The following is a 24,057-nucleotide window of genomic DNA, read 5'->3' on the forward strand; positions in this document are numbered from 1 at the left end:
TACTAATATATAGATTTTTTTCTATGAAATGTGAATACATGAAATGTGTCACTTTAATTCTCCAGATCCTCCCGGACCACCTGCCTTCCCCAAGGTGGTGGACTCCACCAAGAGCTCCATCAGCCTTAGCTGGACCAAACCGGCATACGATGGTGGCTGTGAGATCATTGGCTACCTGGTGGAGTGTAAGCGAGCTGAAGCTGAGGACTGGACCAAGTGCAATGTCCCGAAAAAGCTCCAGGCCACCAAATTCCTGATGACAGGCCTTATGGACAACACCGAGTACCAGTTCAGAGTAACCGCTGTCAACAAGATTGGCTACAGTGAGCCCAGCGAGGTCCCTGGAAACCACATGGCCAAAGACATCCTGAGTATGCTCCAACTGCTCCTTAACTTTTTCCTGTACCACTTAATTTTGTGGTAAAGTAAGCTTGTCTGAATCAAGTATTTTCCCTTTCATTATCACTGAATGAATCATGTTCAGTACAGACGTAGTACATAAGTAAAAATTAATGACGAATCATTTACTTGATTAGCTAATGAAGTCTGCTTTTGCTGGAGATCACCAGTTCAGTGGTGAATCTTAATTCATCTTACGTGTGATCACTGGTTTCATCCTCCCAAAAATTAGATTTTAATTTTAAAACATTTAAAATTTTAAAATCTTTCAATGAATCATGTAATAAAATGAACAGACAAGGCTAACTAAGACAGCCTAGCTATGCAGGATGGCTAATTTGATAGCTGGTGTCAACTAACACATTAACAACTAACAATTAGCTGCTGTTACAAACCTGCTATGGCCCCAAACCACATAGTTCTCCTCACATTATCTCAATGAAATAAATAGGAAAAAATACCTTCTCCTTTAAAGAAAACAACATGAAAACATAGATGCCTCATCATATGCAGTCCTGTATGATAGCTATTTCTAATTAAGCTAATTGAGCTAACTTTTAGAACACAAAAGGTTGAGCGTCTTCCTTTAACATTTTCTTTTTGGTTATATCATGATATAAGTTATGTGTATTGTGACTCATTTCAACCAGCAAATTATCTGTACATACACAACATGTATTCTCAATAATTACCAACATTCTTGGTGAACTAATTTTTGCTAACTATGTGCTAGCTAACACAGCTTTGTTGTCAGCCAAAAATAAGAACAGGATGTTTATAGAAAATCAATTACCTCTGCTTAAAGAGATAGAGAACAACAAGACAGACAATTGAGTTTGGATTACAAAGTGGTCTTTTGTCCATCTTTCAGTCGCTCCGGAAGCTGAGTTGGATGCTGACCTAAGAAAGGCTTTGGTTCTTCGGGCTGGTGTCACCATGAGGCTCTATGTTCCGCTGAGAGGACGCCCAGTACCAAAGGTGACGTGGACAAAGGTGGATGCCAACCTCAAGGAGAGGCAGGGCCTGCTGATCAAGACGTCAGAGTGGGATACTCTGCTGATGGTTGAAGACATAAACAGATATGATGCCGGAAAATATGTACTGTCACTAGAGAACAGCAGCGGTTCCAAGAGCTACACCATCGTGGTCAAGGTCCTCGGTAAGACACATTATGAGGGAAACTAAATAGAGTACACACCACCCAGTGAGCATGGGTGAGCATTGTCTGTTGGAAAGAAATCTAGGTGGTTAAAGTCAACTAACTTTGGTTGAAAATTCAAAAATTCTAAGTTTTTTCCAGTTTTTTAATATAGGTCGGCGCAGATGAAGTCTTTTTATGAAACTGCACCACACTGAAAGACAGCTGTTGAAACAATGGTAATATGTAAACATGTCCAAAAACTTTCAGTTTTTAACCAGATGTTGTCCAATTTTAACCTTATTGTCCAGATGTCTTCTCACCTACAAATCACCGAACTGTGCGGCCTGGAACAGTGAAGGCAGTATTAGATGATGTAAAAAGTGGTAAAACATTATTTTTTGAGCAATATAGTTAGTTACAAAATTAGAAATTGGGCCAGTAAGCTAGAAAAAAATCATCTGATCCTGGGAACCTTAAACCTTTTCACCCCCAAGAAAGAGATGCAAAATATTGTATTTCCTACCCAAAATTGTGACACAATATATTCACTGCCATTACATGCATTCACGACCTAATATGTGTCTCAGTTCAGTTAACAAAAGCTCTAAGCCAGAGATACTGCATCTTCTCTCCCGCAGATTCTCCTGGACCACCTGTGAACCTGATTGTGAAGGAGACCTCTAGAAGCCATGCCTGCATCACCTGGGATGCCCCACTGATCGATGGTGGCAGCCCAGTCAAGAGCTATGTCGTAGAGAAACGTCTGGCTGAGAGAAAAGCCTGGACCTGCGTGTCGGCAGAGTGCCCCAAAACCTCCTTCAGGATCACCAACCTGGAGGCGGGACAGGCCTACTGCTTCAGAGTGCTAGCTGAAAACGCCTACGGCATCGGAGAGGGCTGCGAGACCCCCGGCAGCGTCCGAGCCTCAGGTACCTACAAGTCATTGTTGCTATTTTCTAAATCTAATTTTTTATTTTTTTTTAATTCATTTACAATTATTATTTCCTAAAAGTAGTCAAATTTTGTTATAGTTTAACACTGGTGGAATCATCACATTATATAAAAAAAACATTTATGGTTTTAAGTATAAAATGTTAACTAAATACAATAGTAGCTACTGTCTTGTCTGCAACAGGACCAAAAAACAAACAAGCAAACAAGACAATTTATTTAAAAAAATGGGACCTGATATTAATGGCTGAAATCAATAGCCAAGACCAAGATACCAGTTCAAGATGGCGTCGCAAGAGTGGCAACTCGTTACAGCAGCTCCCATCGTTTTTCTTTGTGTTAGTGTGTTATTGTGCTTTTCTTGTGTTTCTTCCATCACCAGTCTCGGTCAATCATGCGTATGTATGGATGTACAACTGGTGAGACTAGTGATTTGCTTTCTACTCTTTCTTGGATCACTTAATACTTAATTTCCCCAGTGTGGGATCAATAAAGCTGTATCTTATCTTCTCTTAGCGTGCATATCAAAGTCAGAAAAAGCTATGCCTTAAATTCAAATCTGAGATTGAAAGAACTTGTCTCCAGTCCTACAGCCCCATCTACATTGAACACAACTTGTTTAACACAAACACATACTCAATCTTAACTCCTTTCTCCACCCCCTTCAGAGCAACCTGGTCCAGTGACAGACTTCAAAGCCCAGAAGACCACCAAGGACTCAATCACCCTGGGTTGGAAGAAGCCCATCAGTGATGGTGGAAGCCATGTTAGTGCTTATATCCTGGAACAGAGTGAAGGCGAGGAGAAATGGAAGCAGATCATGAAGGGAAAGAACACTTCACACACCATCAGCGAGCTGACTGAAGGCAAGGAGTATTCATTCAGAGTCAAGGCACTCAACGAGTCCGGAGAGGGACCACCAACCGAGCTCACTGTCGTTGCCAAGGACCAGTTTGGTAAGAAGTCAGCCTGACTTGACCTGAGTTGTTTGTTTTGCTATAACATGAAATTATTGTTTCCAACTATTTTATGATAAGCAAATTCCTTTGGATTTCAGTGCTGCCTGACTGCAACTTGAGTGGTCTGCATGACAATTGCTATGTGGTGAAGGAGGGCAGCACCACACGTATCAACATCCCCATCATCGGAATGCCCTACCCCACTGCCACCTGGAAGAAAGGTGACGGGATGATTGGAGACACTGGCCGGATGTGTGTGGAGGCATCTCAGGGTGTCACCACTCTGCTGGTCAGAGACTGCCAGAGAGGAGATGCCGACACCTATACCATCAACGTCAAGAACAGTGCTGGCTCCAAGGACTGCAAGTTCCAGCTGAAGGTGGTCGGCAAACCTGGCATCTGCACTGGACCCATTAAGTTTGATGAGATCACTGCTGATGGCATCACCTTGGAGTGGGCGCCGCCCAAAGATGATGGTGGTGCAGAAGTGTCCAACTACATCGTGGAGAAGAGGAGGACAACGGACAACAAGTGGGCTACAGTAGCCTCAGCCATCCAGAAGACCACCATGAGGGTGATTAGGCTCCATGATGGAATAGAGTACATTTTCAGAATATTCGCTGAGAACAAGTATGGGGTGGGAGAGTATCTGAGGTCTGACCCAGTCATCGCCCAGCATCCATTCAGTGAGTATCATACTCAAATACATTTTGGCCTGAGGCAGTCTTGTCTGGCTTGGCTGTATCCTCAAGCTCCTTCCCAGTCTTGTCTTTTATGTCTGTTGTTGTTAGTCAATGTGTTTTACCTCTTAAGTGTTAAGCTCTGATAATATTTACTGTAAAAACATTTGTGTTATCTAATCAACTCTTGAATCTTAAATTTTCTTAAATCAAACAACAGAAATCAGTTGGGTTAAATTTTTCACCCATTTTTAAGAGAAATAAGGTCATTTTCCCCCTGTCATTTTCTTCATTTTAGTGATCTTCCTTTTTTTTCATTTCATGATGCTGACAAGGTGCTCCTTTCTAGAAAAGTTCTTGAACAAAGAAATCTACGTGCTATTTTCTGCAGAATTCACTTAAAACGACATAGCTTTATGCAGTATTCGTTCAACAGTCTTTCTAAAATACTGACCCAATCTGCAAAATACTAAAGAGGTGTTTTTTAGACAGATTCAAATATGTTAGACTAGCTTTCGACCAATTTGTCTTCTTTGTGTTGAGCGACATAGTGTTAACGCAAATTAAACTGAGTACTGTTATATGCAGACAGCAGTAACTGTGCTTCATGAAAGTAAAGCATGTTCAGGCACTTTTGGCCATGTCTTACCTTCTTTCCTCATCCTTCCACCCCTCCTTCCTCCAGATGTGCCCGAGGCACCTGCCCCTCCACAGATTGTGAGCATCCGCCACGAGTCGGCCATCTTGACTTGGGCTGATCCAAAGGACACTGGTGGTTCCCCAATTACAGGTAACAGACTGTGACAGATAGTTTGAAATTAAACATGAGCAAATAACAAACAGGAATCATCATGACCAACTGATTTTGTGTTGTCTCTAGGATATCACGTGGAGTTTAAGGAGAGGAACAGTCTAATGTGGAAACGGGCCAGTAAGACTCCCCTGAGAGTGAAGGAGTGTAGAGTCACTGGCCTGATAGAGGGATTAGAGTATGAGTTCAGGGTGATGGCCATGAACATGGCTGGCCTCGGAAAGGCAAGCAAGGTGACTGAGGCTGTGGTGGCCCTGGATCCTATTGGTGAGTTAACTGCTTTTGACTTTTTTTCCCCATAATGTGAAGACCTAAGGTGTTTTGTTTTCTGTATGTCTTAATGCATTTGTTTTGTGTTCTGTTAGATCCTCCTGGCAAGCCTGAAGTGATTAATGTCACCAGGAGCACAGTCACCCTGATTTGGACAGCTCCAAAATATGATGGTGGCCACAAGCTGACTGGCTACATGGTAGAGAAGCTGGAGGCTGGTGGCAAAGCCTGGATGAAGGCCAATCATGTCAACATCCAGGGGTGTGCCTTCACTGTCAGTGACCTGACAGAGGGATCTCAGTATCAGTTCAGGATCAGGGCCAAGAACGCTGCTGGGGCTATTAGTGTTCCTTCTGAGCCTACTGAGCTTCTGACCTGCAAGGATGAGTATGGTACGCTGAGTAGCAAACTAATTTGGGTGGTTTAGCAGTAAAATGAAATGTTTTTATTTTACTATTACAAATATCAGGGCTTCAACGTCATACTGTTGTGACTTTCAATTCATGAGGTGTGTAAACAGTTACATCATCTTCTTCCATCCTCTCTGCAGAGCCCCCGACAATTACCATTGACCCAGACATGAAGGATGGTGTATCAGTCAGGGCAGGAGACACCATTGTGATCTCAGCTTCCAAGATTTTGGGCAAACCTCCACCTACTTCTGTCTGGTCAAAGGGAGGCCGTGAGTTCAAGAGCTCTGACATCATCACCATCACTAGCACTCCCACCTCCTCCACTCTGGCTATCAAATATGCAAGTCGGAAGAACACAGGAGAATACACCATCACTGCCAGCAACCCCTTTGGTATTAAGGAAGAACATGTAAAGGTGAAGGTCCTGGATGTGCCTGGACCTCCAGGCCCCATTGAAGCCAGTAACATTTCAGCTGAAAAGTGTACTCTGACCTGGCTTCCACCAGAGGAGGATGGAGGCTGCTCTATCAAGTCCTACATCCTTGAGAAGAGAGAGACCAGCCGTCTACAGTGGACCAAGCTTGCTGAAAATGTCATGGACTGCAGATATGTAGCCAGTAAACTGATCAAGGGCAATGAGTACATCTTTAGAGTGTCTGCTGTGAACCAGTATGGCACTGGAGACTCAAGCCAGTCTGGTCCAGTCAAAATGATTGACAGTTTCCGTAAGTTTATTTGGTTTATAGTTGATATAATTTATATCATATAAAAAAGAAATAAATTCCAGATACTGATAGGATTATAGAAATCCTTGAAGGTAGAGGATTTAATATTTAATTTCCTTGAGTGAGAAACAAAACCTGTGAACCTAAGACTTAAAGGTATAACTGACCAGGATTTTCTTGCATGTTCCATTTCCCCAGGCCCACCAGGTCCACCCTCAACCCCAGAGATTGATAATGTCAGTAGGAACGCTGTCACCATTTCATGGAGGAGACCAGCACAGGATGGAGGAAGTGACATCAGAGGATATTGTGTTGAGCGGAAAGAGAGGAGAGGAATGAGATGGGTGAGAGCTTGTAAGAGGACAGTCCCTGACCTGCGCTTTAAGGTGCAAGGCCTGACTGAAGGAGTAGAGTATGAGTTTAGAGTCACTGCTGAGAACAAGGCTGGATTTGGGGAGCCAAGTGAGCCATCACATCCTGTGATGACCAAGGACATTGTGTGTAAGTAAAACTGGACCTCTCACGTAATTCTGAAATAACCCCCCAACCCCCACATTAACCTCTTTAAACTTCTGTTTTTCATTTATCAGATCCACCTGGTCCTCCATCCAACCCGAGAATTACAGACACCACAAAAACCACAGCCACCTTTGCCTGGGGCCGACCCCACTATGATGGTGGCCTTGAAGTACAGGGATATGTTGTTGAGTATAAAAAGGAGGGGCATGATGACTGGGAGGTAGAGACACAGTACCCAGTGAAAGCTACTGAATATGTTATTGGTAAACTTCAAAAGGGAGGCAAATACCACTTTAGAGTCTCTGCAGTAAACTCAGAGGGAGCTGGCGAGCCTGCAGAGGTTGAGAAAGTGACTGAACTGGTGGATCAAGAGGCGCTACCAGACTTTGAGCTGGATGCTGAACTCAGGAGAACACTGGTGGTCAGGTGCCGTGCTTCAATCCGTATGTTTGTTCCTATCAGGGGTCGTCCTGTTCCTGAAGTAGTCTGGAGCAAAGAGGATACCAACCTGAAAAAACGTGCACACATTGACACCACAGAGTCTTACACTCTACTGGTTATTCCTGACTGCACCAGGTATGATGCTGGAAAGTACCACCTCTGTCTGGAGAATGTTGCTGGAAAGAAGACTGGCTTTGTTAATGTCAAAGTTCTGGACACACCAGGACCACCAGTCAACCTCAAACCTAGAGAGATAACGAAGCACAGCATCACCCTCCAGTGGGAAATCCCCATAATCGATGGTGGCTCTAAGATTCACAGATATGTTATTGAAAAAAGAGAGGCCACCAAGAAGGCCTACACAGTGCTTAGCACGACATGGCAGAAGTGTTCCTTCAAGATTCCAGATCTTGAGGAGGGAGCTTACTACTACTTCCGTGTCTCTGCTGAGAATGACCTGGGCGTAGGTGAGCCAGCTGAAACGCCTGAGCCAATCAGGGTGTCCCAGGCCCCCTCTGCACCTGAGAACTTGTATGTAACAGACGTGACAGCAGACAGTGCCAGTTTGGCATGGACCAAACCTTTGCATGATGGTGGCAGCTTGATCACTGCATATGTAATTGAGGCCCAGAAGAAGGATACTGACCAGTGGGTCCATATGGCCACCATCAAGGCTCTGGACTACACTGTCACAGACTTGATTCAGGGTGCAGAATATACCTTCCGAATCATGGCTGTCAATGCATCAGGCAGGAGTGACCCCCGTGAGAGCAGGCCTGCTATTATCAAAGAGCAGACTTCTGCTCCTTCCTTTGATCTGCGTGGTGTCTACCAGAAGACAGTCATTGCCAAGGCAGGAGACCGTGTCAAGGTGGAGGTTCCAGTGCTCGGCAAACCAAGACCTGTGGTTTCATGGAAGAAGGGAGACACAGTGCTAAAGGAGACACAAAGAATCAACACTGAAACAACACCAACATCAACTATTCTCAACATCAGTGAGATCAAGAGAACTGATGGAGGCCAGTATTCCATGACTGGAAAGAACATGCTGGGTACAGTGACCGAGGTGATCACAGTCCTGGTCCATGACATTCCAGGTCCTCCCACTGGTCCCATCAAGTTTGACGAGGTCTCATGTGATTATGTTCTCATGTCCTGGGAGGCACCAGAGAATGATGGCGGTGTTCCCATCAATAACTATATTGTTGAGATGCGGGAGACTACTGGTACTTCCTGGGTGGAGTTGGCAGCAACGGTGATCCGCACCACATTCAAGGCAGCCCGACTCAACACTGGAACCCAGTATCAGTTCCGTGTCAAAGCCCAGAACAGATATGGCATTGGACCATGCATTATCTCTGATCCAGTGATAGCTGCCTATCCATTTGATGTGCCAGGCCAGCCAGGCACACCTGTGGTCACATCTTTCAACAAGGATGCTATGACTCTGAGTTGGAATGAGCCTTCCTCTGATGGAGGCAGTGTCATCCTGGGTTATCATGTGGACAGAAAAGAGAAAAACAGCATTCTGTGGCAGAGGATCAGCAAAGCTCTTGTTGTTGGAAACATCTTCAAATCAACAGGCCTTGTTGATGGAATTGCATATGAATACCGTGTTACTGCTGAAAACATGGCCGGTCTCAGCAAACCAAGCAAACCCTCTGAGCCTATGCATGCTTTAGACCCAGTTGACCCACCAGGCAGGCCTGTGGCACTGAATATCACCAGACATGAGGTGACAGTCTCATGGACCAAACCAGAGGCAGATGGTGGATTTTCCATCACTGGATACACAGTAGAGAGGAGAGAGATGCCTAATGGACGCTGGCTAAAAGCCAACTTCAACAACATCCTAGAAACCATCTACACAGTCAGTGGTCTAACAGAAGATGCAACTTATGAATTCCGTGTGATTGCTAGAAATTCAGCTGGTGCTATTAGTGCACCATCCCAGCCATCAGAGGCAATCACATGCAGAGATGACATTGAAGAGCCAAGACTTGATGTTGATGCATCATATAGCAGCAATGTTGTTGTAATGGCAGGAGAGGTGTTCAAGCTGGAGGCTTGTGTGACTGGCAGGCCAATACCATCTCTGGTTTGGACCAAGGAAGGGAAGGAGCTTGAGGATACAGCCAAGCTAGAGATAAAGACATCTGACTTCCACACAACTCTAATTAACAAAGACTCCCTAAGGAAGGATGGAGGTGCTTTTACTCTGACTGCCAGTAATCCTGGTGGCTTTGCCAAGTTCACATTCAATGTCAAGGTGCTTGACAGACCTGGACCACCAGACTCCCTCACTGTTACTGATGTCACTGCTGAGAAATGTGTTCTTAATTGGTTGCATCCAACACATGATGGTGGTGCCAAGATTGAGTACTTTATCATTCAGAGGCGTGAGACCAGTAGGCTGGCATGGACAAATGTGGCCACAGACCTTCAGGCAAACAGGTTCAAAGTCACCAAGCTTCTGAAAGGCAATGAGTACATCTTCAGAGTGATGGCTGTGAACAAGTATGGTGTGGGTGAACCCCTTGAGTCTGAACCTGTGATATGTGCAAATCCCTATGTCCCCAGTGATCCACCACAGCAGCCTGAGGTCACCACCATTACCAAGGACTCCATGGTTGTCTGTTGGGAGCGCCCTGAACACGATGGAGGCAGCAGAATAAACACCTACATAATTGAGAGAAGAGATAAGACTGGCTTGCGCTGGGTCAAGTGCAACAAGAGGACTGTGACTGACCTGCGATTCAAGGTCTCTGGCCTCACAATAGGACATGAGTATGAATTCAGGGTACTAGCCGAGAACAATGCTGGTTTGAGCCAACCTAGTCCTTCCAGTCCATTCTATAAAGCTGTGGACACCATCTTCCAGCCTGGACCTCCAGGGAACCCCAGAGTACTGGACACAACTAAGTCCTCCATCACCCTTGCCTGGAACAAGCCTGTCTATGATGGTGGTTCTGAAATCACTGGTTACATTGTGGAGACCTGCCTGCCTGAGGAGGATGAGTGGACAATTCACACTCCCAAGAAGGGATGGACAGCCACTTCTTTCACCATCACCAACTTGAAGGAAAACCAAGAGTACAAAATAAACATCTGTGCCACTAATTGTGAAGGAGTTGGAGAGCCTGCTGCTGTTCCTGGGACTCCCAAGGCTGAAGATAGACTGCTTCCTCCAGAAATTGAACTTGGAGCAGAACTGCGTAAGGTGGTCTGCATCAGAGCCTGTAGCACACTCAGACTCTTCGTCCCTATTAAGGGCAGACCAGCACCTGAAGTAAAATGGTCAAGAGAGCACGGAGAAACCCTGGACAAAGCTAATATTGAAATCACCTCATCATTCACCACTCTTCAAGTAGACAATGTGGACAGATTTGATGGAGGTAAATACATGGTGACTGTAGAGAATGCCTCAGGAAGCAAGACAGCTTTTGTTAATGTCAGGGTGCTGGATACTCCTGGAGCACCTCAGAATCTGATCATCAAGGAGATCACTAGAGATTCAGTATCTCTTGTTTGGGATGCACCTCTGATTGATGGTGGCTCCAGAGTCCGCAACTACATTGTAGAGAAGCGTGAGTCAACCAGAAAGGCCTACTCAACAGTCTGTGCCAGCTGCCATAAGTCTAGTTGGAAAATTGGGGACTTGGAGGAAGGAAAGATGTACTCATTTAGAGTCCTGGCTGAGAATGAATATGGCATTGGCCTCCCAGTAGAGACTGTTGAACCAATTAAAGTATCAGAGAGGCCCCTACCACCAGGCAAAGTGTCCCTTCGTGAAGTTACCAGCACTAGTGTCACATTAATTTGGGAAAAGCCTGACCATGATGGTGGCAGTAGAATCACAGGTTACATTGTTGAGATGCAGGGTAAAGGCAGTGAGAAGTGGACCCAGGTCATGGTGGTAAAGACCAGTGAAGCTCTTGTAACTGGCCTTACACAGGGAGAGGAATACATGTTCCGTATCTCAGCCACCAATGAAAAGGGAGTGAGTGACCCACGTCCTCTTAATGTGCCTGTGGTGGCTAAAGACCTAGTTATCGCACCAACCTTCAAACTGCTTTTTAGCACATTCAGTGTACTAGCAGGAGATGATGTAAAGATAGATGTACCATATGCTGCCTGTCCAAAGGCTACAGCAACATGGCTCAAAGATGGCATTGTTCTCAAGGAGACAACAAGAGTTAATGCTGAAGCCACAGAGAAAAACCTTCTCCTGGTTATTAAGGAGGCTTGCAGAGATGATGTGGGCACATACACTATCAAACTAACCAACACAGCTGGAGAGGCAACTACAGACATCAGCGTTGTTGTTCTCGATAAACCTGGTCCTCCCATTGGCCCGATAAAGCTGGATGATGTCACTGCTGACAGTGTGGTCCTGTCCTGGAATCCACCAGAGTATGACGGTGGTTGCACTATCAACAATTACATTGTTGAGAAGAGAGACACATCTACCACTAACTGGCAAATTGTGTCAGCTACAGTGGCTAGAACCACTATAAAAGCGGCCCGTCTGAAAACTGGATCTGAATACCAGTTCAGGATTGCAGCAGAGAACAGATATGGCAAGTCCTCAGTCCTGCTCTCTGATACCATTGTTGCTCAGTATCCATTTGAAGTGCCCAGCTCACCTCGTTCTGTTGTGGTCCAGTCAGCCACCAAGGAGACCATGGTGGTTGTGTGGGAGAAACCCAGCAATGATGGTGGAAGCAAAATTCTGGGCTACCACTTAGAACTCAAAGAGAGAAACAGTATACTGTGGGTGAAACAGAACAAACAAATTATCCCAGAGACCAGATTCAAGGTTGTAGGTCTTGAGGAGGGCATTGAATATGAGTTCAGAGTCTATGCTGAGAACATTGTTGGCCTCAGCAAAGCCAGCAAACTGAGTGAAATACAAGTGGCCAGAGATCCTTGTGACAGACCAGGAAAACCAGAGGCTGTTATTGTGACAAGAAATAAAGTGACACTCAGATGGACTAAACCTGAGTATGATGCCGGCATCAAGATCACAGGCTATGTAGTTGAGAAGAAGGAAGGAGCTGGTCGCTGGATGAAGGCCAGTTTCGCCAACATCATTGAAACTGAATTTGTTGTCACAGGACTTACTGAAGATCAGATTTATGAGTTCCGTGTCATCGCCAGGAATGCAGCAGGTGTCTTCAGCCTGCCCTCTGACTCTACTGGATCCATCACTGCCAAGGATGAGGTAGATCCACCCAAGATTGACTTGGAAGCTAAGTACTCCCAGGCTGTTGTGGTAAATGCTGGAGAGACATTCAAGCTTGAGGCTGCTATCTATGGTAAGCCTGTGCCCACAGTACACTGGCTGAAGGAGGGCCAGGAGATAACTGAAGCAGCTCGTGTAGAGCTCAAGAACACAGACTTCATAGCTTGTTTAGTTGTTAAAGAAGCCATCCGTGTTGATGGAGGTCAGTACACTTTGCTGGTAAAGAATGTTGGAGGAGAGAAATCTGTTAACATTAATGTCAAGGTCCTGGACAGACCAGGTCCACCTGAGGGCCCCATCTCCATCTATGGGGTCACAAATGAGAAATGCTCCATATCCTGGAAACCTCCTTTGCAAGATGGAGGTAGCGATGTTTCACATTACATTATTGAGAGGAGGGAGACTAGCCGACTGGTTTGGACTGTCGTCGAACCAAAAGTTCAGACACTGAACCTGAAGATCACAAAACTTCTTCCTGGTAATGAGTACATTTTCAGAGTGATTCCAGTCAACAAATATGGAGTTGGTGAGCCTCTGGAATCTGAGCCCATGATTGCCAGAAACCCATTTGTCACTCCAAAACCACCAACAGAGGTAGAAGTCTCCACAATCACCAAAGACTCCATGGTGGTGACCTGGGAGAGACCAACTAATGATGGTGGCAGCCCCATCCAGGGCTATATTGTTGAGAAACGTGACAAGGACGGTGTGAGATGGACTAGGTGCAACAAGCGCACAGTGAGTGAGCTACGCTTTAGAGTGACAGGGCTTCTAGAAAACCATAGCTATGAATTCAGAGTTGCTGCTGAGAATGCTGCTGGTGTTGGCACACCTAGCACACCAACAGTGTACTCCAAGGCACTGGACCCTATTTTCAAAGCAGGCCCACCAAACAACCCCAAGGTGGTGGATACATCTAGGTCCACTGTTTCCCTGACATGGGGCAAACCCATATATGATGGTGGCTGCGAGATTCAGGCATACATTGTTGAGGCCTGCAATGGGGAATCTGATGAATGGTTTATGTGCACTCCTCCCACTGGAATCAGAGACACCAAGTTAACAGTGACAAAGCTTCTGGAGAAGCATGAATACCAATTCAGAGTGTGTGCCATCAACAAAGTTGGTGTTGGTGAGCATGCTGATGTTCCAGGAAAAATTATTCTAGAGGAGAAGCTTGAGGCTCCTGATCTTGACCTGGATGCTGATATGAGAAAGATGATTAACATTAGGTCAGCAAGCACTCTCAGACTGTTTGTTCCTGTGAGAGGTCGTCCAGCACCTGAGGTGAAATGGGGCAAGGCTGAGGGCGAGATTAACGAGACTGCCCAGATTGACAATACAGGTAGCTATGCTTCACTTGTCATTGAGAATGTTGACAGATTTGACAGCGGCAAGTACACCCTGACTGCAGAGAATGCCAGTGGAGTGAAGTCAGTATTCATCAGTGTCAGAGTTCTGGACTCACCTAGTCCACCAACTAACTTCATAGTGAAAGAGATTACCAAGAATTCTGTCACTCTTACATGGGAGCCTCCACTTCTGGATGGTGGCTCAAAGATTAAGCATTACATTGTTGAGAAGCGTGAAAGTACAAGGAAAGTTTACTCTCCCATCACCACCTGCAATAGGATGTCATGGAAAGTTGAACCTCTTCCAGAGGGTGGAATCTTCTTCTTCAGAGTCTTGGCTGAAAATGAATATGGTGTGGGTCTCCCCGCTAAAACTACAGAACCAATTAAGATATCTGAAAAGCCTCAACCACCTGGTAAAGTCAGTGTTGTTGATGTCACTTCTAGCACTGTAACTCTTGCCTGGGAGAAGCCTGAACATGATGGCGGCAGCAGAATCAGTCATTATGAAGTTGAACTGGCACCCAAAGACAGTGAAGCTTGGTCTGTGTGTGCTAGTGTGAAGGCAGTGGAGACTGTAGTGACAAACCTACTTAAGGGAGAGGAATACCAGTTCAGAGTTGTTGCTGTTAATGACAAGGGCAAAAGTGACCCCAGACAACTGGTTCACTCAGTTGTAGTAAAGGACCTAGTGATTGAGCCTGCTGTTAGACCCAAAGTGAGCACCTACAGTGTCCAGGTGGGTTATGACCTGAAGATAGAGGTCCCAGTTGCTGGACATCCAAAGCCAACAATCACGTGGACCAAGGATGGAGCTGCTCTTAAGCAGACCACCAGAGTCAATGTCACCGACTCAGCACATCAGACCACTCTCACCATAAAGGATGCCACCAGAGAGGATGGGGGCATGTACAGTATCAATATTGCCAATGCCCTGGGTTCCAAGGATGCCACTATTGAGGTGATCACCCTGGACAAACCAGGACCACCAACAGGCCCTGTCAAGTTGGAGGACATCAGCGCTGAGAGTATGACTCTTAGCTGGGAACCTCCTACATATACAGGTGGCTGTCCAATCTCCAACTATGTGGTGGAGAAGAGAGACACAACCACAACCAACTGGGTGGTTGTATCTGCCACTGTGGCCAGAACCACCCTAAAAGTGAGCAATCTGAAGACAGGTGCTGAATATCAGTTCAGAATCTATGCTGAGAATAGATATGGAAAGAGTTATGCAATTGATTCTGAGCCTGTTTTGGCACAGTATCCATTCCAGGAGCCTGGTCCACCAGGAACACCATTTGTGTCTTCATACACTAAAGACTACATGGTGGTTGAATGGCACAAACCCCCATCTGATGGAGGCAGTTCCATCTTGGGCTACCATCTGGAGAGGAAAGAGAAAAACAGTATCCTCTGGACCAAGATCAACAAAATGCTCATCCAAGACTGCAGGTTCAAATCTACTCCTCTTGAGGAAGGCATTGAATATGAGTACAGAGTCTACGCTGAGAATATTGTTGGCATTGGAAAATGCAGCAAAGTCTCTGAAGTTTATGTAGCCCGTGACCCATGTGATCCTCCTGGCCGTCCTGAGGCTCTGATTGTGACCAGGCACTCAGTGAAACTGAGGTGGACCCCCCCACAGTATGACGGTGGAAGCTTAGTTACTGGCTATGTAGTGGAGAAACGTGACCTTCCTGAAGGAAAGTGGATGAAGGCTAGCTTTGCAAACGTAATTGAACACGAATTCACAGTTACTGGCCTGAGTGAGGACAGCAAATATGACTTTAGAGTAACTGCAAGAAATGCAGCTGGTGCTGTCAGTAAGCCCTCTGAAAGCACAGGATCCATCACAGCCAAGGATGAAGTTGACCCACCTAAATGTGAGACAGATCCTATGTACAACCAGACCCTTGTTATCAATGCTGGAGAGACCTTCAGTCTGGAGGCCAGTGTAGAAGGAAAGCCCATTCCCACAGCTCAGTGGTTCAAAGGAAATGTTGAGGTTGAAAACTCAGCAAGAGCGGAGATCAGAAACACAGATTTTAAGGCTTTGCTTGTGGTGAAAGATTCCATCAGAGTAGATGGTGGACAGTACACACTGGTTCTGACTAATGTGGCTGGAACTAAAACTGTTCCATTCAGTGTGAAGGTCCTTGACAGACCAGGCCCATCAGAGGGACCTCTTACTGTCAGCAATGTGACCGAGGAGAAGTGCTCACTTTCATGGCTGCCACCCAGACATGATGGAGGAGCGAGCATTTCTCACTACATCATCCAGAAGAGAGAAACAAGCCGCCTTACATGGACTGTGGTCTCAAGTGACTGTGGAGCTACCATGTTCAAGGTTACCAAACTATTGAAAGGAAATGAGTACATCTTCAGAGTCATGGCTGTTAACAAATATGGTGTGGGTGAGCCTCTTGAATCAGTGCCAGTTATCATGAGAAATCCATTTGTTCCTCCTGGTTCACCTCAGGAGTTGGAGATCACTAACATTACCAGGGACTCCATGACTGTCTGCTGGGACCGGCCTGAGACCACTGGAGGCAGTGACATTGCTGGTTACATTGTTGAGAAGAGAGACAGAGCTGGAGTGAGGTGGACTAAGTGTAACAAACGCAGAGTGACAGATTTGCGTTTCAGAGTAACGGGACTGACTGAGGACCATGAATATGAATTCAGGGTATCTGCTGAGAATGCAGCTGGAGTGGGTCAGCCAAGCCCATCTACACCCTACCTCAAAGCCTGTGATCCCACCTTTGAACCTGGCTGTCCAACCAATGCTCATGTGGTCGACACAACTAAAAACTCCATCAGTCTGACCTGGCATCGGCCTATCTATGATGGTGGTTGTGAAATTCAAGGATACGCTGTGGAAATTACCAAGGCCGATGAGGAGGAGTGGACCATATGCACCCCACCCACTGGAGTTAATGCAACCAAGTTTACCATCACCAAGTTGATAGAGCACCAGGAATACAAGGTGCGCATATGTGCCATCAATAAGCTGGGTGTTGGTGAGCCCGCCGAAATCCAAGGAGTTGTGAAACCTATGGATAAGATTGATCCTCCAGAAATGATTCTGGATTCAGAACTTAGGAAGGGAGTAGTTGTCCGTGCAGGAGGCTCAATGAGAATTTGCATTCCATTCAAGGGACGTCCTACTCCCGAGATCAGCTGGGCCAAGGAGGATGGAGAACTGCCAAGTAAAGTTCAGATAGAGACTGGTGAAGAATATACACAGCTCTCCATTGACATCTGTGACAGATATGATGCTGGAAAATACATCCTCAACTTGGAAAACAGCGCTGGCACCAAATCAGCCTTTGTCTCTGTTAAAGTTCTGGATACTCCAGGGGCCCCACTGAATCTAACAGTAAAAGACATTAAGAGGGAAAGTGTCACTCTCACCTGGGAGCCTCCTCTTATTGATGGTGGTGCAAGAATCAAGAATTACCTGGTTGAAAAGCGTGAATCCACCAGGAAGGTTTACTCTAACGTGGACAACAAATGCACAAAGACAAGCTACCGTATCACTGGCCTCACTGAGGGAACTATCTACTATTTTAGAGTCTTAGCAGAGAATGAGTTTGGTGTGGGACAGCCAGCTGAGACAGAAGACTCTGTTAAGACCTCTGAGCCTCCTCTGTCTGTAGGTAAGGTCACTTTGACTGAAGTGACCAAAACCACCGCCTCACTCTCCTGGGAGAAGCCAGACCATGATGGAGGCAGCAGAATCATGGGCTACTATATTGAGATGCAGCCTGTGGGTTCAGAAGAATGGGTGGTGGCCACCACCACCAAAACTTCTGAGGGAACTGTCACAGGCCTCAGTGCAGGACATGAGTACCTGTTTAGAGTGTCAGCTTTCAATGAGAAGGGCAAGAGTGACCCCAGGCCTCTGGCTGCACCTGTCACTGCTAAAGATTTAACTATAGAACCCAGATTCAAGATGACATTCAACACTTACAGTTTACAAAATGGTGAGGATCTGAAGATTGAAATTCCAGTGATCGGACGCCCTGTTCCCAAGGTTGAATGGAAGAAGGAAGGGCAGGCTCTTAAGGAAACAACCAGACTAAATGTATCCAGCACACCATCATCTACTAAGTTGTGCATAAAGGATGCAAATAGGGAAGACTCCGGTAAATACACTGTCACAGCAACCAGCAGTGTTGGAACAGCAACAGAGGAGATTACTGTTATTATTCTTGATAAGCCTGGCCCACCCACAGGCCCTGTGAAGATTGAGGAGGTGAGTTCTAATTACGTCACTCTGTCCTGGGAGCCACCAGAGTATACTGGAGGCTGTCAGATCAACAACTACATTGTGGAGAAGAGAGACACTACCACAACAGCATGGCAGATTGTGTCTGCTACTATTGCCAGAACGACCATCAAAGTCACCAAGTTGAAGACTGGAGTTGAATATCAATTCAGAGTGTCTGCTGAGAATAGATATGGAAAGAGTTCTGCCATTGTCTCTCCCGCTGTTATTGCTCAGTATCCATTCAGTGAGCCTGCTGCACCAGGTACACCAATTATTTCTGCCGCAACTAAGGATAACATGGTTGTTGAGTGGAAAGCTCCCACTAACAATGGAGGCAGCCCCATCCTAGGCTATCACCTTGAGAGGAAGGAGAAAAACAGCCTCTTGTGGACTAAACTCAACAAGCTTCTAATCCCAGAGGCACGTTTTAAGACAACAGAGCTAGAAGAAGGTATTGAGTATGAATTCCGAGTTTATGCTGAGAACATTGCAGGACTCAGTCCAGCTAGCAAGGTCTCTGAGAGCACAGTAGCCAGGGATCCCTGTGACCCACCTGGCACTCCTGAGGCTATTGAAATCACCAGAAACAATGTGACACTCCAGTGGACCAGGCCTCAGTATGATGGAGGCAGTATCATCACTGGTTATGTAATTGAGAGAAGGAAGCACCCAGATACTCGCTGGATGAAGGCCAGCTTCACCAACATCATTGATACCCAGTTCACACTCACTGGCCTGACTGAGGACTGTGTTTACGAGTTCAGAGTCATTGCTAGGAATGCTGCTGGCATTTCCAGCCATCCTTCTCAGAGCACAGGAGAAATTACAGCCAAAGATGAAATTGAAGCTCCAGCAGCTACCATGGATTCGAAATTCAAGGATCTAACTGTTGTTCATGCTGGTGAGACATTTGTTATTGATGCAGACTACACCGGAAAGCCTCTGCCTGAGGTAATTTGGTTAAAGGATGGAAAGGAGATTGACAAAACCACACCAAGAATGGAGGTCAAGACAACACTGACACGTACCATCCTGACAGTCAAGGATTGCATCAGAGTGGATGGTGGCCATTTTGTCCTCAAACTTGTCAATGTGGGAGGAGTCAAGATGATCCCAGTTAATGTTAAAGTTCTGGATAGACCTGGTCCTCCAGACGGCCCTCTAGAGGTCAAAGGGGTCACAGCTGAGAAGTGTTATCTGCACTGGAACCATCCCTCACATGATGGTGGAGCCAGCATTTCTCATTATATCATTGAGAAGAGAGAGACAAGTCGTTTGTCATGGACCATGGTTGAGCCCAAGATCCAGGCCATCAGCTACAAAATTACAAAACTGCTGCCTGGCAATGAATACATCTTCAGAGTCACTGCTGTGAATAAGTATGGTGTTGGTGAGCCTTTGGAATCTGAGCCTGTTATTGCTCGTAACCCCTTCACCACTCCCAGTGCTCCCTCCACGCCAGAAGCCAGTGCTATCACTAGGGACTCAATTGTGCTCACCTGGGAGAGACCACAGGATAATGGAGGTGCTGAGATTGAAGGGTATATCCTTGAAAAACGTGATAAGGATGGCATCAGATGGAGTAAGTGCAACAAGAAGAGGCTGAATGACTTGAGATTCAGATGCACTGGTCTCACAGAGGGCCACTCCTATGAATTCAGGGTCTCAGCAGAAAATGCTGCTGGTGTGGGAAAGCCTAGCGCTCCATCTCAATACATCAAAGCCTGTGATGCCATTTATCCACCAGGACCTCCAAATAGCCCCAAAGTTACCGACCATTCAAGCACCACAGTCTCTTTGACCTGGTCCAGGCCAATCTATGATGGTGGAGCACATATCACTGGATATATTGTTGAAATGAAGGAGGCAGCAGATGATGAGTGGATCATGTGCACATCATCCACTGGTGTCCAGGCTACTCACTACACTGTAAAGAAACTGAAGGAGAATGCAGAGTACAACTTCCGCATCTGTGCCGTTAACTGTGAGGGGGTAGGAGAGCATGTGGACCTACCTGGGTCTGTGATCGCTGCAGAGAAGCTGGAGGCTCCTGAAATTGAACTAGATGCCGACCTGAGGAAGATGGTCAATGTTCGTGCCACTGCCACCTTGCGTTTGTTTGTGACAATCAGAGGAAAGCCTGAGCCTGAGGTCAAATGGTCAAAGGCTGATGGCACTCTGAATGAGCGTGCCCAGATTGAAGTAACAAGCTCTTATACAATGCTGGTGATTGAAAATGTTGACAGATTTGACACTGGCAAATATGTACTGACCCTTGAGAACCTCAGTGGCTCTAAATCAGCTTTCATCAATGTCAGAGTTCTGGACTCCCCAAGTGCTCCTACCAACCTGGAAGTGAAGGATGTGAAAAGAAATTCTGTCTCTCTCTCCTGGGAGCCTCCTCTAATTGATGGTGGAGCTAAGATATCACACTATATCGTGGAGAAGAGAGAGCAGAAGAGGATGGCTTTCACCAGTGTTTGCACCAACTGCGTGAGGAACTCATACATTATTTCTGACTTACAGGAAGGAGGCAGATACTATTTCCGTGTATTGGCTGTGAATGAGCTGGGAGTTGGTCTTCCTGCCTCCACAGATCAAGTCAAGGTGTCTGAGGCTCCTTTGCCTCCTGGTAAGATTGTTCTGGTTGATGTGACTCGGCATACTGTTACCCTTTCCTGGGAGAAACCTGATTATGATGGAGGCAGCAAAATTACAAATTATATTGTGGAGATGCAGCCCAAGGGAGATGACAAATGGACTGTATGCAGTGAAGTCAAAGCACTGGAGGCTACTATTGATGGACTCACAACTGGAGAGGAATATGCCTTCAGGGTGATTGCTGTGAATGATAAGGGCAAAAGTGATCCTAAGCCTCTGGCTACTTCTGTGGTGGTGAAGGACATCACGGTGGAACCCATCATCAACCTGTTGTTCAACACATACAGCGTAAAAGCAGGAGATGATATGAAGATTGATGTTCCCTTCAAAGGCAGACCTCAGCCTGAGGTGTTCTGGAAGAAGGATGGCCAGGTGCTGAAGCAGACGACTAGGGTCAATGTTCTTACTTCCAAGACCTCATCCAAGATTTTCATCAAGGATGCAACTAAGGATGATGTAGGAAAGTATGAGATTACTCTGACTAATTCAATTGGCACAAAGACAGCTGAAATCTCTGTTATAATCCTGGACAAACCAGGTCCACCCAGCAACATTAAGGTAGATGAGGTGAGCGCTGACTTCATCTCTCTGTCTTGGGATCCTCCAACCTATGATGGTGGATGCCAGATCAACAACTACGTGGTGGAGAAGAGAGACACAACCACAACCGCATGGCAGATTGTCTCAGCCACAGTAGCCAGGACATCAATCAAAGTGTCTCGCCTCACTCAAGGAACAGAGTACCAGTTCCGTATTGCAGCTGAGAACCGTTATGGCAAAAGTCCTGCCATTGACTCTGCTCCTGTTGTTGCTCAGTATCCCTTCGAGCCTCCTGGCCCTCCAACCAACTTACATGTTGCCCATGCCACCAAGTACGGCATGCTTGTGGTTTGGGGCAGACCTGCCAGTGATGGTGGAAGTCCTGTTGTTGGTTATCACATTGAATGCAAAGACCAAAGCAGTATCCTGTGGACAAAGGTCAACAGAGGTCTGCTGACGGAGAACCAGTTTAAGATGACTGGAATTGAAGAAGGCCTACTGTATCAGTTCAGAGTCTATGCAGAGAATATTGCTGGCATTGGTCCATGCACAAAGGCCAGTGATGCTGTGGCAGCCAGGGATCCATGTGAACCTCCATGTAACCTTAGAGTCACTAACATTACCAGGACCTCAGTTTCCCTCTTCTGGGAAAGGCCACAGTATGATGGTGGAGCAAAGATTACTGGCTACATTGTTGAGCGGAAAGAACTTCCCAATGGCCGCTGGCTAAAATGTAACTTCACCAACCTGCAAGACACCTACTTTGATGTCACAGGCCTCACTGAAGATGTTCAATATGACTTCCATGTCATTGCTAAGAATTCTGCAGAACAGTTGAGTGCTCCCTCAGAGAGCACTGGTCCTATCACAGTCAAGGACGATGTGGACCCTCCCACTATCATCCTGGAAGATAAGTTGAGACAGCTGGTTGTCATTAAGGCTGGAGAGATCCTTAGAATTGATGCAGATATCACAGGTCGTCCACTCCCAGTTGTCTCATGGTCAAAAGATGGGAAAGAGATTGAAGCCAAGGCCAGGTGTGAAATCACCTCCACCAACTTCACAACCACACTGATTGTCAGAGACACTATTAGGAGAGACTCTGGCCAGTATGTCCTCACCCTGCACAATGTGGCAGGAACTAGGTCTGTGGCTATCAACTGTAAGGTTCTGGACAGGCCAGGACCTGCCTCAGGTCCTTTGACAGTGTCTGGCCTCACAGCAGAGAAATGCACCATAGCGTGGGGACCCCCTCAGGAGAATGGTGGTGCTGAAATCATGCATTACATTGTGGAGAAACGTGAGACCAGTCGCCTTGCCTGGACTCTTGTCTATGGTGACATGAAGGCAACTACATGTAAAGTGACCAAGCTGCTCAAAGGAAATGAGTACATCTTCAGAGTCAGGGGAGTCAACAAATATGGGGATGGTGAGGCCCTTGAGAGTGAGCCAATAAAGGCACTGGATCCATTCACTGTGCCTGCAGCTCCCACTAATGTCCAGGTCACCTCAGTTACTAGTGAGGCCATGACCATCTGCTGGGAAAGACCAGTTTCTGATGGTGGCAGCAGTATCTCTGGGTATGTAATTGAAAAGCGGGAGAAGACTGGCCTTCGCTGGTGCAGAGTCAATAAGAAACCTGTTTACGACCTCAGAGTCAAATCCTCACACCTTCGTGAGGGCAGTGAGTATGAGTACAGAGTGTTTGCAGAGAACTCTGCTGGCCTCAGTGCACCCAGCATCCCTTGCCCACTAACCAAGGCTGAAGACCCACAATTTCTGCCCTCACCTCCTGCTAAGCCTAAGATAATTGACTCTACAAAGACTACAGTCACCCTGTCATGGAACAAGCCGCTTTTTGACGGTGGATCACCTGTGACCGGCTACAGAGTAGAATACAGGAAGACTACAGATGATGAATGGATTGTTGGTGTCCAGAACACCAAGAGCACAGAGTTTACAGTGGTAAAATTAACACCTGGGGCTGAATATGTGTTTGTTGTCAAATCCATTAACAAGATTGGAGTCAGTGAGCCCAGTCCCGAGTCAGACAAACAGCTTGCCAAAGAAAGAGAGGAGGAGCCAGTCTTTGACATCAGCAATGAGATGAGGAAGACTCTTATTGTGAAGGATGGGAGCTCATTCACCATGACAGTGCCCTTTAGAGGCAAACCCATCCCTACTGTAACATGGACTAAGCCTGATGTTGACCTTAGAGTCCGTGCTGTCATTGACACCACAGACACCTTCACCTCCATCACCTTAGAGAAAGCAACTCGCAACGACTCTGGAAAATACACTGTCACCTTGTCCAATGTAGCTGGAACTTCCTCTTTGACACTCAACGTCAGAGTCCTGGACTCTCCCGGAGCTCCTGCTCATGTAGAGATCAAGGAAGTGACCAAGACCTCTGCTACTGTAACCTGGGACACTCCTGAGAATGAGGGAGGAGGACCAGTCAAGAACTACGTTATTGATATCCGTGAGGCCAGCAAGAAAGGCTGGACCAGGTTGACTGACACATGCCATAGACTGACATACAAGGTGACAGATCTGCAGGAGGGAGGAGTCTACTACTTCAGAGTGACAGGAGAGAATGAATATGGTGTTGGTGTTCCAGCTGAAACTAAAGAGGGAACAAAGATCACAGGTATTGAATTTTAAGTGTGTAACA

At 46.3% G+C, this 24,057-nt stretch overlaps 1 protein-coding gene across 1 annotated transcript in view; it reads left to right on the forward strand.

Annotated features, from left to right (window-relative positions):
• Positions 1 to 24,057, forward strand: part of ttn.2 (titin, tandem duplicate 2) — a 201,172-nt gene that overhangs the window by 148,557 nt on the left and 28,558 nt on the right. Inside the window, exons 201-211 of the mRNA XM_070976040.1 lie at positions 66 to 371; positions 1,271 to 1,558; positions 2,179 to 2,469; positions 3,160 to 3,447; positions 3,549 to 4,136; positions 4,816 to 4,920; positions 5,011 to 5,208; positions 5,307 to 5,603; positions 5,762 to 6,349; positions 6,548 to 6,850; positions 6,940 to 24,033. Of these exons, the coding sequence (XP_070832141.1) occupies positions 66 to 371; positions 1,271 to 1,558; positions 2,179 to 2,469; positions 3,160 to 3,447; positions 3,549 to 4,136; positions 4,816 to 4,920; positions 5,011 to 5,208; positions 5,307 to 5,603; positions 5,762 to 6,349; positions 6,548 to 6,850; positions 6,940 to 24,033 (20,346 nt within the window). The remainder of the gene's footprint in view (positions 1 to 65; positions 372 to 1,270; positions 1,559 to 2,178; positions 2,470 to 3,159; positions 3,448 to 3,548; positions 4,137 to 4,815; positions 4,921 to 5,010; positions 5,209 to 5,306; positions 5,604 to 5,761; positions 6,350 to 6,547; positions 6,851 to 6,939; positions 24,034 to 24,057) is intronic.

This window comes from Chaetodon trifascialis, chromosome 12 (genome assembly GCF_039877785.1).
Source record: "Chaetodon trifascialis isolate fChaTrf1 chromosome 12, fChaTrf1.hap1, whole genome shotgun sequence".
NCBI classification, from domain to species: Eukaryota; Metazoa; Chordata; class Actinopteri; order Chaetodontiformes; family Chaetodontidae; genus Chaetodon; species Chaetodon trifascialis.